The 12,169-nt window shown below is 41.5% G+C and overlaps 1 protein-coding gene across 1 annotated transcript in view; it reads left to right on the forward strand.

The window, feature by feature from the left end:
• The window catches only part of FAM185A (family with sequence similarity 185, member A), a gene marked incomplete at its 5' end in the record, with an annotated part of 28,925 nt that extends 16,817 nt beyond the window's left edge, over positions 1-12,108 (forward strand). Inside the window, 2 exons of the mRNA XM_008945584.1 lie at positions 2,113-2,247; positions 11,868-12,108. Coding sequence (XP_008943832.1) covers positions 2,113-2,247; positions 11,868-11,983 — 251 coding nt within the window. The remainder of the gene's footprint in view (positions 1-2,112; positions 2,248-11,867) is intronic.
• Between the last annotated feature and the right edge of the window lie 61 nt (positions 12,109-12,169).

Below are 12,169 nucleotides of genomic sequence, written 5' to 3' on the forward strand. Positions count from 1 at the left end.
CTACATTCTTTTTTCACCTCATTATTAGAAGATGTTTATAACTACTTATAATAAAGTAAACTCTGTAAGGAGCAATGATACCTTAAATGGATTACAGAATTTTTGTATTTTTCAAGACTTCTTTTTTTCCTGTCAGTGTATCTAGCAGAATTCTGCAGAGTTAACTTGGATTAGTCTTTCTTGAGCACAGTTTACTCCACAATACTGATGCATGTATGTGCAGAGTGACAGCTAACACACATTTACTTTTTTCCTGCCTTTTCTGAGTGAAATATCTCATTACTGAAACTGGAAGGCAGAAAGACAAAGATGAGGACCTCACCCTTCTATTCTTTTTTTTCTCCTGATTAATCACTAGAATTTCTTAAGCTCGATTCTGAAGCTGGATCTCAGTTTTGCCCTTCAGAATACATGATACTGTAAATGACAAAGTCCTGAATACACTTTGCTAGTCCTAGAGGTTTTGTTTATGGGGAAAAAACAAAGAAACAAACAGAAAAAACCCACAGTGTTTTTATACTTGACTGTAACTTCACTTCAGGCACTTCAGGTGGTTTAAATGACCGTGTTATTTGATACCCTTCTCTTGTCTGAGACAATGCCTGTGCCCTTTTAAAACCTAGCAGTCACTCAGAATGGGAATAATGTGGGAAATGCATCAAAATCACTTCTGTGCCATTCTTCTGTACAAGCTATTCTGGTTCCACTGGTGCAAGGAAAATTTATTTTTATGTTGTTTCTTAGTTACATTTTTAATTACTTTGTTAATATATCTTTCAATTAGTTGCAAAGAAGAATGTAACTAATAAAATTAATTAATGCTATTTTCAGAAACATTGCTTGACATTTCTTCTGGCAGCACACTTTACTAAAGGCAGAGTTGACAAAGTTCTGGTTTTGTTTACTCTGTAAATTCAGAGTAACTGTTGACAGCTGCAGTGTAGAAAATGTCCCGTTCGTGATGAATTAGCTGCATGCCTGTTGGATTTTATGAGTCACATCACTGAGCAGCTCTCCAAGGAGGACCCAAAGATGAAGACATTTTCAGCTTTTTTTATCCTAGGGCTTTTGTGTATCCGGCAGAATTTAGGCCTACATTATACTGACAGTTATTTGTTCATCAGGGCTGTCACAGGCAAGTGATTCTACTGAATTTAAATTGCATAGCTAGGCTTGCTTTCTGACTCCAGCTTAGTTTTTGTAACATCTGTTTTCTTATTATTTTCTGTTTCAGGTTTTGGGATGTATTTAAAGAGAACTTGTTTACATTTTTGTAAAGTGAATGTTGGATTTGGGCAAAAATAAAGTAGCACATATATAGAAAGTGTATTCTGAATTTTGGTAGCTTTTTATTTTAATGTGCAGGGTGCAGCTTCCAAACACTGATTAATTCCAATTATGACTAACGTGGGCAGCTTGGGGCCCAGCGTCTGCCTTCAGTCTGATACACAGAAGCACATATTTAGGGGACATAGAAGTCAGAATTTCTGGGTTTTATTTTCAAGGGCAGAATTGCTTGAGCTACTAAAGCTGCAATTTTTTTAGTAGTTTATGTTTTAGTGATACCTAATCTAAACTGGTCAGTCACTTTTGAGACTGCTTCTGTTCAAGGGTGTGAAGAGTTGGCCCTGTGCGGTAAAGCAAAGACAATTAAGTGGCACCTCAGTGTTCCAGAGGAGCAGTTCTTTCATAATGTGCCATGTAGTAGCTGGACTTATTAAATCCAATCCCCTGTCCTTGGTCAGGAGTGTAAATATGCAACTGGAAGATGAAACTAAATCATAGACTTTAGTCCTAATACTTGTGAGATCCATTACATTTGCTTCACTTCATTGTTCCTCTACCAAGAGCTGCTGCTAGCAGTATATATCAATGTGAATTTTCACGTCTGCCAAGGAAATACTTTGACACCACTTTCTACCTAATAAATGGTTCTAATAAATGAAAGTATCTTCAATTATCTTCTCAGAGACAAAAAAAAAAAGAGGTTACTGGGTCTGAAGGCTCTTAAAAATCCAAACTGTAGTTGGATTCAGGTGAGGGAAATGAAACAAGTGATTATGCTTTGATCTCAGTGTTAAACTAACTAGCTTTTGTTTCAATTTATGCCAGGTTCAATTACAGTCAAGGTACCTGCCTCTCTCAAAGCCTATTTAGAGTTGTCTGGAAGAAAAGTGGATGTGAGCTCAGAGATCCAGTTAAAAGAAACACAGCGTGCCTCCAAAGACGATCACGTAACTATAAGTGGTAAGGCTTATTAATCTTGGCTTCCAATAAATGTCTCTCTGGCCTTAGTCGAAGGCATCTGTGTTGCCTTTTGAGTTTATTGCTCTTGGCTTCTTGTTTCATCTGTTTCAGGTTCAAATGATTGCTTGTGCCATTGTATTCCCATGTTACTAGATGACTTTTTCATTTTATGTGGTACATGGTTTGTGAATGCAAACAACTGCTTTTCTAACAAAAACCTTAGAGCCAAAATCGTTCTAAGCCTTATTCCATTGGATTTGTGGGAGGTAATCCAGGGCTGAATTTGACCCATTGCTTTCTTGGCTTAGGCAGTCATGTGCAGTAAATCACATGGGGATGTCTTAAAAATATAATGAAATATTTTCTCTGTCTCTGCTGGGAGGAGGAAGTAAAAGAGGTATCTGGTGTGTTTATAAATGTACAGTATGAATGTTGAACGTGCAAGACAGGCTGAGAATTGATGGGTGGGAGATGTCTAGGAGAAGAGCAGAAGAAGCTGGAGCATGGAGGAATAGAGAGTACATGGAAAGGTACCTGCAATTAATGGGAGCATTCTTCTAATGCATTTACTATTGAACCAAGTCTTGCTGTTTCCTGCTTCAGAAAACAGTTGTACAGTGGATTGTCAGGGTGTGTATTTCTTTCCTCTCTGGACATGTCCATCTAGAAGTTCAGGCTGTTGCTGTTACCAATTACTCAGTTTGCTCCAGAGGAAACATTAACGTAATGTGTCTGAAGGCTCCAGCTTTGTTTTTAAACGTGTTATGTCAGTATGACCTGATACGATAGCAGATTGAGTGAGCCTTTGAGGGTTTTTTTTCTTTTAAACAGAAGAAAATATGCACAAAACTTATTTTCCCTCCCCACATAAGACGATAATCTCGGTCAGGAAATGTTAGATGTGTATGGACACAACGTTTAGATGTAGCCTGTGTATACAAAACAGTAGTCTTGAAACCTATAGGCGTATCCCTTCTTGCCTTGAACAGTGACTAGCATTTAAATTTACTAGGAGCTACTAAACATCATTTCTTTTAAAACTACGGTTAGAAGTTCTCAGGCTAGAAACCTGTGGAAGGACCCCCACTTCTAGCCAGGCTCTATGGAACGAATTGCCTCTGCAGTAAAACAGCCCTTCTCCCAGAGAGTGAGGACCATCACCTTACTCTGACAGCATTATGATGTTTCAGCTTCACACAGCTGAATGGCTGCTCTGGCTTCACGACCCCATCGGTGTTTATGCACGACCGTCACCGCTGAAGCAGACGCAGTTCTCCAGCCCACTGTTCTGCATGGAAGTGATCTTTGCAGCTGAGGTCAAAAGCAGACCTGATTAGCTAACCTTCAAATATACATATCCCAAAGGCATGGAAATTGGCAAGAATTATGCAGAGGCAACAGCATTAGGCTACTGATTATCTGATGTTTAAAGAGGTTACAGCATTGCACAAAAAATTTACTAAACATAGATCTAAATTTGTCATAATACAAGTGAATAAAAAATAAAAATAGACCCTGGAATGGATTTTCTGTAGGATACAATTCTGCGAAACTAGTGCTGGCCTGAAGTGACATCTCTTCATCTGTCTTTATACCTGGCATTTAGCTTTGGGTGTTCTTTCACATAATGCAACCAATGACTTATAGCAGCTGTCTTCTCCCTTCTCTTCACTGGTCAGTAAGAAGCAACAAACCTGAAAGGAGATGAAGAACTTGGCTTTAACATGTGCTTTGCTTCTTTTCTTATCATTTTGAAAGCAGCACCTCCTTTTTTTGTTAAGTCAGTAACATTCTTGTGGCATGGCGAAGGAGATGCTTCCAGCTTCTCCTTCACTTTACATTGTTCCTTGGGGACAGTGTGTTCTTTCTGCAGGAGAAGCACTTGTCTCCTATTTATCAACAATCCCTTCTTCTTACAGTTGATACTTGAGAATGTTCTTTTATGGTTAGATTCTGAAATAATGAAATCATTTAATATTTTCTGTATCACGAAAACATTATCCACTGTTAAAAGTTTTGTGCAGTCTATAGCTGTCCTGCTGCAGCTGAAAAAATATAAAATAGAGACAGAAGAGGGGTTTTGCCAAGTGGAAAAAAAAATGATGTATCACAAGAGCATGGCATTTTAGATTTTTATGCTTCTGAGCTCAAAGGTTAATTTAAAAATAGATAATTTTTTCAGAAAGCCAGTCCTCATGTGGATAACACAGGAACTGGCTGCTTTCATGAAGCTTGACTTGCTCCTGGGAATACCGTGAGAGATGTTGGAGAGGAGGCTCTCCAGCAGGAAGACAGGGTGGAGTTCTTTGACTTGGGTAAACATGCACCTAGTCTGTCACCTGCTGTTCTGCCAATGACCAGGCCCAATAAAAATGATACAGCCAGCAGGAAGATGAACCAATACACAGACTGTATTGTAGACAAGAAGGACATTGCATGAAGTATCGCTGGGGGTACAAACAGATCCATCAGCTGGTACATAATTGACGCCACCCCCAACGATCTCACAAAAGATGTGACTCGGCCCGCAACCGGTGGTACAGACAGAGACCCGAGGTTGCCCACAGTTGGCATGGGAAACAGCCAGACCAGCCAGTTAAATACATAAGAGAAAGGGGCTCACATGGCGACTCTCACCCGATCAGCCCGCGTTTGCAAAGGTCTAAACAGACCAGGGCCCAGCTCCAGGGAGAGTCAGGAGGTCTGCCCTGAACCAGGAAGCTCTGGGGAGTGCACTCCACAGACAGACACTCCTGACTCCCTGCAAGTGGTCCCAGCTTTTATCCCCAAGCAGACACCTGACCTTTGTCAACTCACTGCGGGACCCCTGGGGCTCATTTCCCTTCTGTCTCTCCCTGCAGGGCCGGCCGCACCCTGGGGGGAAGCTATAAGGCAAACTCACCACCTCTGTATGAAGGGCTGTGGGAATTACCCCTATGTCAACCTTAATTCAGGGCTCGGGGTTCAGACCCCAGCATTTCAGATGCTCGAGGAGAACCTTCCCTCCTCCTGTTAGAGCAGCTGTGATGTACATCCTCACCGTGTTTCACGGCTGCCACTGCCATGCTGAGTGAGGAAGCTGGTGAAGTGCTGTGCCACAAGCCATCACATCCAGGGTTTTGCAGGATAGCCAGGGAATAGAGAGGGATTTAGTCAAAGCAAGAAGATGAAAGCCTGGAGTGAGTGCTTTAGAGGTAGTGATGAGAGTGTGAAAGGGTGTTCTGCCCTCTCAGAAAAGGAAGGAACTTTCCTGCAAAACTGGGACACTCACTGAGGAAGGGAAGGAGCTGGAGAGCAGTGCCAGGGAGTTTACTCCTCAGAGTAGTTTGCAAGAATAAGGCATCTATTTCCATTGACATCAGTAGGCACTCTTAGAAGTAGTATGTATGGTATAATGACGTCTTTTATAAAAACAGATTTTGTATGGGAAGTGTTGGTCCAGCTTCCATCTGTGAAAACGTTTGTTCAGCTGCCTAGTTTGAGAGCGCTTGAGTAACTCCTGCCATTTTGGATGGTGATCATGTCAAGGCTTTCTTCTCCTTTCCCTGGCAAAGAGGGTAGGAAGAGATGATTCTGCTTAGTCCTTGCTGCTCAATGTCTGTGCCTTCCTTCCCTGTGCCTACAGGTCTGCCTGCACTCTTAAATCATCCAATTTAAGGAGCCTGTAGTGATCATTAATTATATCTTGAACTATGTATGATAAGAGGAAGGGTAGCAGGCTAAAAAGTGTCAAATATTCAGAAAAGGGGCTTAGGAGACTATCACAGCAAAGGTGTTACAAACATGTTGAGGTGCATGGTTAAAATGAAATAATCTTGATTTATAGCTATTTAGTCATTTTTCTAAGAAGTCCATTTAAGTTCGAAGTACACAGATAGGAATAATTACCTGTGAGTGCCGCAGAGGAGGAATATTTCAACAAAAACATCAGTAAATGGGAAAGAATAGTGTTACGCAGTTGCAAAAAATAAACTGTTTATTAACATGACTGTTCTGTAAGAAAATCAGAATAACCCCTTGGCTTTACATGGTATTAGTAATACTTTGATGGACAGTGTCCAGTTTTGAGTAGTGTATTTCAGAAAGGATGTGGACAACTGTAGAGACTCTGAAGGAGAACATATGATCAGAGGCCTTGAAAAACTGGTTTATGAGGGAAGACTGGAAAAAAGTGTTTTTTTGTCTAAAGAAGAGAAGACAGATGTGTTTTTCCAGTATGTAAGAAATTGCTGCAGAAATGAAAGACACTGTTCTCTGTCCACTGGTGGTAGGACTAGAAATTATGATTTGACTTTATGGTGAAGAAAACTTAGCTAAATAGTAAGATAAACTTTCTAGTAGTAAGCACTTGTCTGCTGAGGCCGTAGGACTGTCAGTCTTGGGGATTGTGAAGAACTGTCTGGGCAAGTGTGTGGGGTTAAATACAGTGTGTCCTTTCAGCCTGATTTCATCTCAAGTTGATGTGACCATGTGGTCCCACACAGTCCAAAGTAAGGTTGTGAGGCATGTGGATGGATAAACTTGGACTAAATGAATGCAGCCAGTGGGCATGCTTCCACCCACTCCCGTGGGCAGCTTGTCTGTTGACAGCTGTAAGCCTGTGGAAAGTCCTGCAGTCAGAGACTTTCTCTGGATCCTTGTAGCTGACAGTGTCAATTTCCAAACCAAATCATCCAGAATATACACCACACACACTCTGTTTGTTGTAAACCATGTATATCTTCTGTCTCTTGTGCCATGGACTCATCTGTTTCCAGATCTTTCTCCATCCCTGGCCCCAGTTCTAGTGCCAAGTTCATATCCAGCAGCAACCCTTGACCTGATGCTATCCATCTGCTTGCTGCTGAGTGAGCTTTTAACTTTGGCAGTCGTTCCATCCGGGTTGCAGCACGTGGCGTGAGTTTCCTTGGTAAAAGTCCCACAGTGTCACAGGTGCTTCTCAGAGGCTACGGATGCCTGTCTTTGTATTGTATGGAGAAAGATCCTTGCTTTCTCAAGCTGGCAAACCAGCCTCTTCATATTTTTCCATCCTCTGAAAAAGAACGTACTCTTTGGCAATGATTGTCCTCTCCCAAGTCAAGACATTTGTGCTCCATATTTAATCCAGGGTAACAACAGTTGCAGCAGTTAACAGGACTTCTATCCTTTGGTACTAATCCCACCCCATCTACAGTGCCACAGGTTTGCTGAGCCATGTTGGAATAGTGTTCCTCTTGGGTCCATGTCTTTTGGTGGCCATGCACACAGGTAATGGAGCACTGTTACCTGTTTTTCATGTTAATTTCCACCTTTCCTCAGATGTCTGTCCTGGGGATGGAGAGGAATGTCCTGTTATTCATTCTCCTGTGAAAGCTTCCAGATAGATGTTGTCTCTTGATCCAGCATCCAATTATTCTTTTGATCACTAAAAACTCCTTAGGTGTCCCTCTTCCTTATGTGTCTCCGGAGAGAATCAGCCTATGTACTTACCAGATTACCTTGCATAGATGGGGCTTGATACCACTGTTCTAACTGTGACTCTCCAAGATTCTTTTAATAACTTCAAGTCTTTTCACTGTTTGGTTCTCCAAGTAGGCTGTGATGAGAAGCACCTTTCTCCTTACAACAGGCATGCACTGAAATAATAAAGCTTTCATGTCTGTGTGAGGTTAGATGTGGATTCTCTTCTGGAACATAGGGTATCTAGACAGATGTTTCCTGCCTTGATGTCCTTCAGAAATAACTTATTTCTCACTGCTCACAGGATGGCTCCTCAGCCAGTAGTACTGGGAGAGCAGCCTGCGAGGTGCTGTGGATTTGCCCTGTGGGATTGCTTCAAAGCCAGTGTGAAAGGAGGGAGCTGACTGCACGAGCCTCACACACTTGGGTACAAGGCTTTACAGGTGTGTTTAGCTGCTTTGGCTACCATAAGTTCTGTATTGTTTACTTTAAGGTAATTTCAGTGGTTTTAGCTGCATGGAGTTCCAGGGTTAAATGCAAACAGAGCTGACGGGGCAGTGAATAATGCCAGGCAAGCAACTTGCCTTTAAAAGGGAAGTAACTGAAAGAGCTGTGCTGTGGCAGTCTGCTGAAACTTAAGTTTCTTCTGAAAGTTAACAGCTGTCCAAGTGCAGGGAACTCCTTCTCCCACTCTGCAGCTGACTCAGAGATCTCAGGAGTAAGACTATCCACTGCTGTGACCCTCCCTGCTTTCTCTCTTCTCAAGACACTTCTTCAAAACTTTCCTTCTTTCCTAGAAGCAATTTTTATTGACTCTCTGCCACTAGAGTTGAGTGGGAAGAGTTTTGTTTTACAGTGTCCCTCTAAACACTGTCCCTCTGTGAAGCCTTGATCTTTAAGCAGTATCTTAAAAAAACAGACAGATGCAGGTTGTATCTGGAACAGATTACATTTCTTCAAGTCAAATAGAAAGTTCATCCAACTTTTTATAAAACACATTACATGAGATGCTGTCCTACAGATTTTTATTGGTTTGAGCTTGCATTTAACTCAAGCTGTTTCATAGCCTTTTTGAGATACACCACAGTCCTAACACCAGCGAACAATGTTTAAAATATGCTGCTGTTCATGTGTTTTGTGATATGAAAATAGTGCTCGCTTGTAACTTTTCCAGTCTCCAGGAAGGCAAGTGAGTAAACGGTCAGTACTTGACTGTGGAAAGTTCTGCAAAGCTGGTTCCACACCATGTGTGGAAAAAGAAAAAACAAAACAACACCGCCACCCCCCCCAAAAAACCACACCTTTTTCTGGGTGTTAAATTGGCAAGAAAGCCACACAGCCTCTGCACAGGTGCATATATTTATTCCTGAGCTCATGCTGTTGTCTTGACTGGTGGGTTTTGAAATTTTTTCCTCCTTATTCTCAATCCAGCAGGCTGTTGGCTTTTGTGATTTAATCACGCTAGCAAAGTAATCCTCAAAATCCACTTATGTTCCCACAGTATTCAGACTACAGGCAGTGAGTACAGTTAAGACCAAACTGTTATCAAAAGCTCTCCAACTAAACCTTGTTGCTTCATTAGTGCCTCATACACAAAGTTATTTAAATAACTTAAGCTTGATTTGGACCTGCTACTGGTGATGGGCTTAATAACCTTGAAATAGTTTGAAGATCTTCATCCCTAGGGAGTGGAACTTGACACTGACTTTCCTGAAGGCAGTATGATATTTTCTGCATTCCCTTCACAGGCAAATCGCCAAAAGAAACATAAGGAACAAAATATTTTTCTAAGTTCACATAGCAAAATGAGAAACAGAGCTCAAACAACCCAGTTCTAAAACGGTTCTTGTGAATTTGTTTCTGTGTATCTTCAAAATTCTTCTTTAACTTCTAAGCAAAAGGGTGTACCCAGTGCATGAAAGGGTTGATGTGCAGGGCTGATTCTGTGCTCCTCTGTCTGTTCCGTGTGCAGATGTTGACAAACGCATGAGAGAGGAACTGGAACCTAGCACTCCAATATGCACTTCTGGAGATAGAACTCTGCCCTACATCTGTGTTCTCTTGCCTTCAGAAAAAAAAAAAAAAAATCTGTCTTTTCAGTGCTCTACAACTCTGGGGAGGGATCAGCTGACATTTTCCTTTACACTTCTGTGTTGGTTCATGGATTTTTGACACCTGGGGGCTATTTCCTGTTTAAAAATCAGACTGATCTAATGTTTTAAGGGCTACCTCTACTTAAAAGACACACTTCATTTTCATTTCTGTTCCATATTCTCTGATTCAAACGTATTTCAAAGTGATGATTCAGGAAAGTTTTCTGAGGAACTGAGGTTTCAGATTTTAGCAGATTTCATATACAACTCATTTGTCTAACTTTGTGATGATCATCATAGATTTAAGTCTGTGATTAGACAGGGAGTGGAACTGGGGATTCTGCCTTACAGTCAGAATGTGATTGAGACTGCTGCTGCCTGGAGCGATCAGGAGGAGTGCAGAAATCGTACTAGGACATGCACATGGAAGTCCCTGGAAGCAAGGTGTAGTCTGACAGAACGGACACTGAAATACCGCTCCCTTCTGTGGGAGAACTCCGTCAGTGCTGGCCTCCTCTGGCAATCCCATACGCTAAGCAGTGCCGCGGCCTGCTAGTGAATTGATGTGGGTTTGGCCTGTAGCGTTAAATCAATCCCCCTCAGAAGTACAAAAGCACTGAAATACTATTGAAATGTTCTGGCACATAGGCCTGAGTTGTGGCAGCTGATGCAGTGATGTCAGCTGGATTTTTGCCGCTGTTTTTGACATGGCCAAAACTTAACTTCAGCTGTGTTATAGGTCAGAGCAGAGCATGTTTACAAAGTTGCTTCAGAATCTGCTTCCCTGCCATCCTTCATGCTATTCCAGGCTCAAATTAGTTCTAAACTTAGAATTCACTCAGTCACTCAAATCCTAAAGTAATAATAATAAAAGATATTTTGTAAAGATAAACCAAAGCGAAGGTTGATCTTGTGATAAAGGCACCTATTTGGGACTTAAAAGATGCTAGTTTAATTCCCATTTTGGTCATAAGTTTTCTTGGAAGGTCACTTGTTCTCTCTTGGCCTCAGTTTCTTAATTGTCAAATGAGGGTAAGTTGAACTTTCTCTTTTGTCTGTTACACAGCGAGCTTTTCAGAGCATGGCCACGCATACTAAGTTTGTGAAACATAAGAAGACAGACATCTCACAGGGTTTTTTTTAAGCCATTATCAGACAGCAGTATTAGTAGCAACATGTCTTGTCATCTGGAAACTCAGGTGTTACAAGTCCCTTTTCTGTGTTTACAGTAAAGATGAAAACTTCAAATTACTTAGCCAGACTGATGTCTGTGTAGACAGATGTACTGGGTTTGTGTGTCAAGGTTTAAGGTAGTGGGGGGCTCCTGGCGGGACTTGTGACCCCATGGGGGACAGTTTGTGAAGAGCTGTAGCCTGTGGAAGGACCTGGCATTAGACTGTCTCCTGTGGGAGGGCACACGGGAGCAGGGGAAGAGTGTGAGTCCTCCTCCCTCTGGGCAAGAAGGAGCAGCAGAGGCAGCGTGTGGTGAACAGGCTGCAGCCCCATTCCCACCCCCGGCACTGCTGCAGGGGAGGAGGTGGCAAAATCAGGAGTGAAGATAAGCCTGGGAAGAAGGGAAGGGGAAGCTGGTTTTAAGATCTGGTTTTATTTCTCTTTATCCTACTCTGGTTTGGTAGTAAGTTAAACTGGTTTCCCCAAGTCAAGTCGTTTTGCCCATGAGGGTAATTGGTGAATGATCTCTCCCTGTCCTTATCTTGACCCACAAGCCTTTTGTTCTATTTTCTCCCCTGTCCAGCTGAGGAGGGAAGTGATAGAGCAGCTTTGGAGGGGACCTGGTGACTGGCCAGAGTCAACTTACCATAATGTATTTTCTAGGCCAGAATAAAATCTACAGTACTATATAACAAAACCCAGCAATTTTATTGTAGTAACATATTATGGGAAATTAGATTAATGCAAAAAAACTGTATCAAGAATGAAATTTCAGAAGCCCCTGCTAAAAATGTATAAATTCTGCCAAATAACAAGTTTTTATAAGTATTTCCAGGGAGCTTGAAAAAAATGGCAATGTGAAGGTGATATATTTACTGTGTGTCAAATTAAACTAAGCAGAACTCTCTTTTCCAGGTCACATGAATCAAAAGAATGAAACGGACAAATGGATTAAGGCTGACACACAAAATGGCAAAGTGTATCTTAAAAGCCAAAGCTGGATCCAGTCTGTCAAGCTGAAGAGTTCTTAAAGGTGAAATAGGCCAAAGAGATAAAAGCAAGAAACTGAAAAGGAACATTTCTGTAAAATTTTGAAACTTTGCTGATGTATATTAATATGAGAGAAACAATATTAAAAATTAGGACATCTTAACCCAACATGTGCTCATGACAGTGGCTGGGGGTTTAAACCCCCCGCCTTTCTTTTTTTGTGTTTT

This window comes from Merops nubicus, unplaced genomic scaffold (assembly GCF_000691845.1).
Source record: "Merops nubicus isolate BGI_N331 unplaced genomic scaffold, ASM69184v1 scaffold11638, whole genome shotgun sequence".
In the NCBI taxonomy this organism is placed as follows: domain Eukaryota; kingdom Metazoa; phylum Chordata; class Aves; order Coraciiformes; family Meropidae; genus Merops; species Merops nubicus.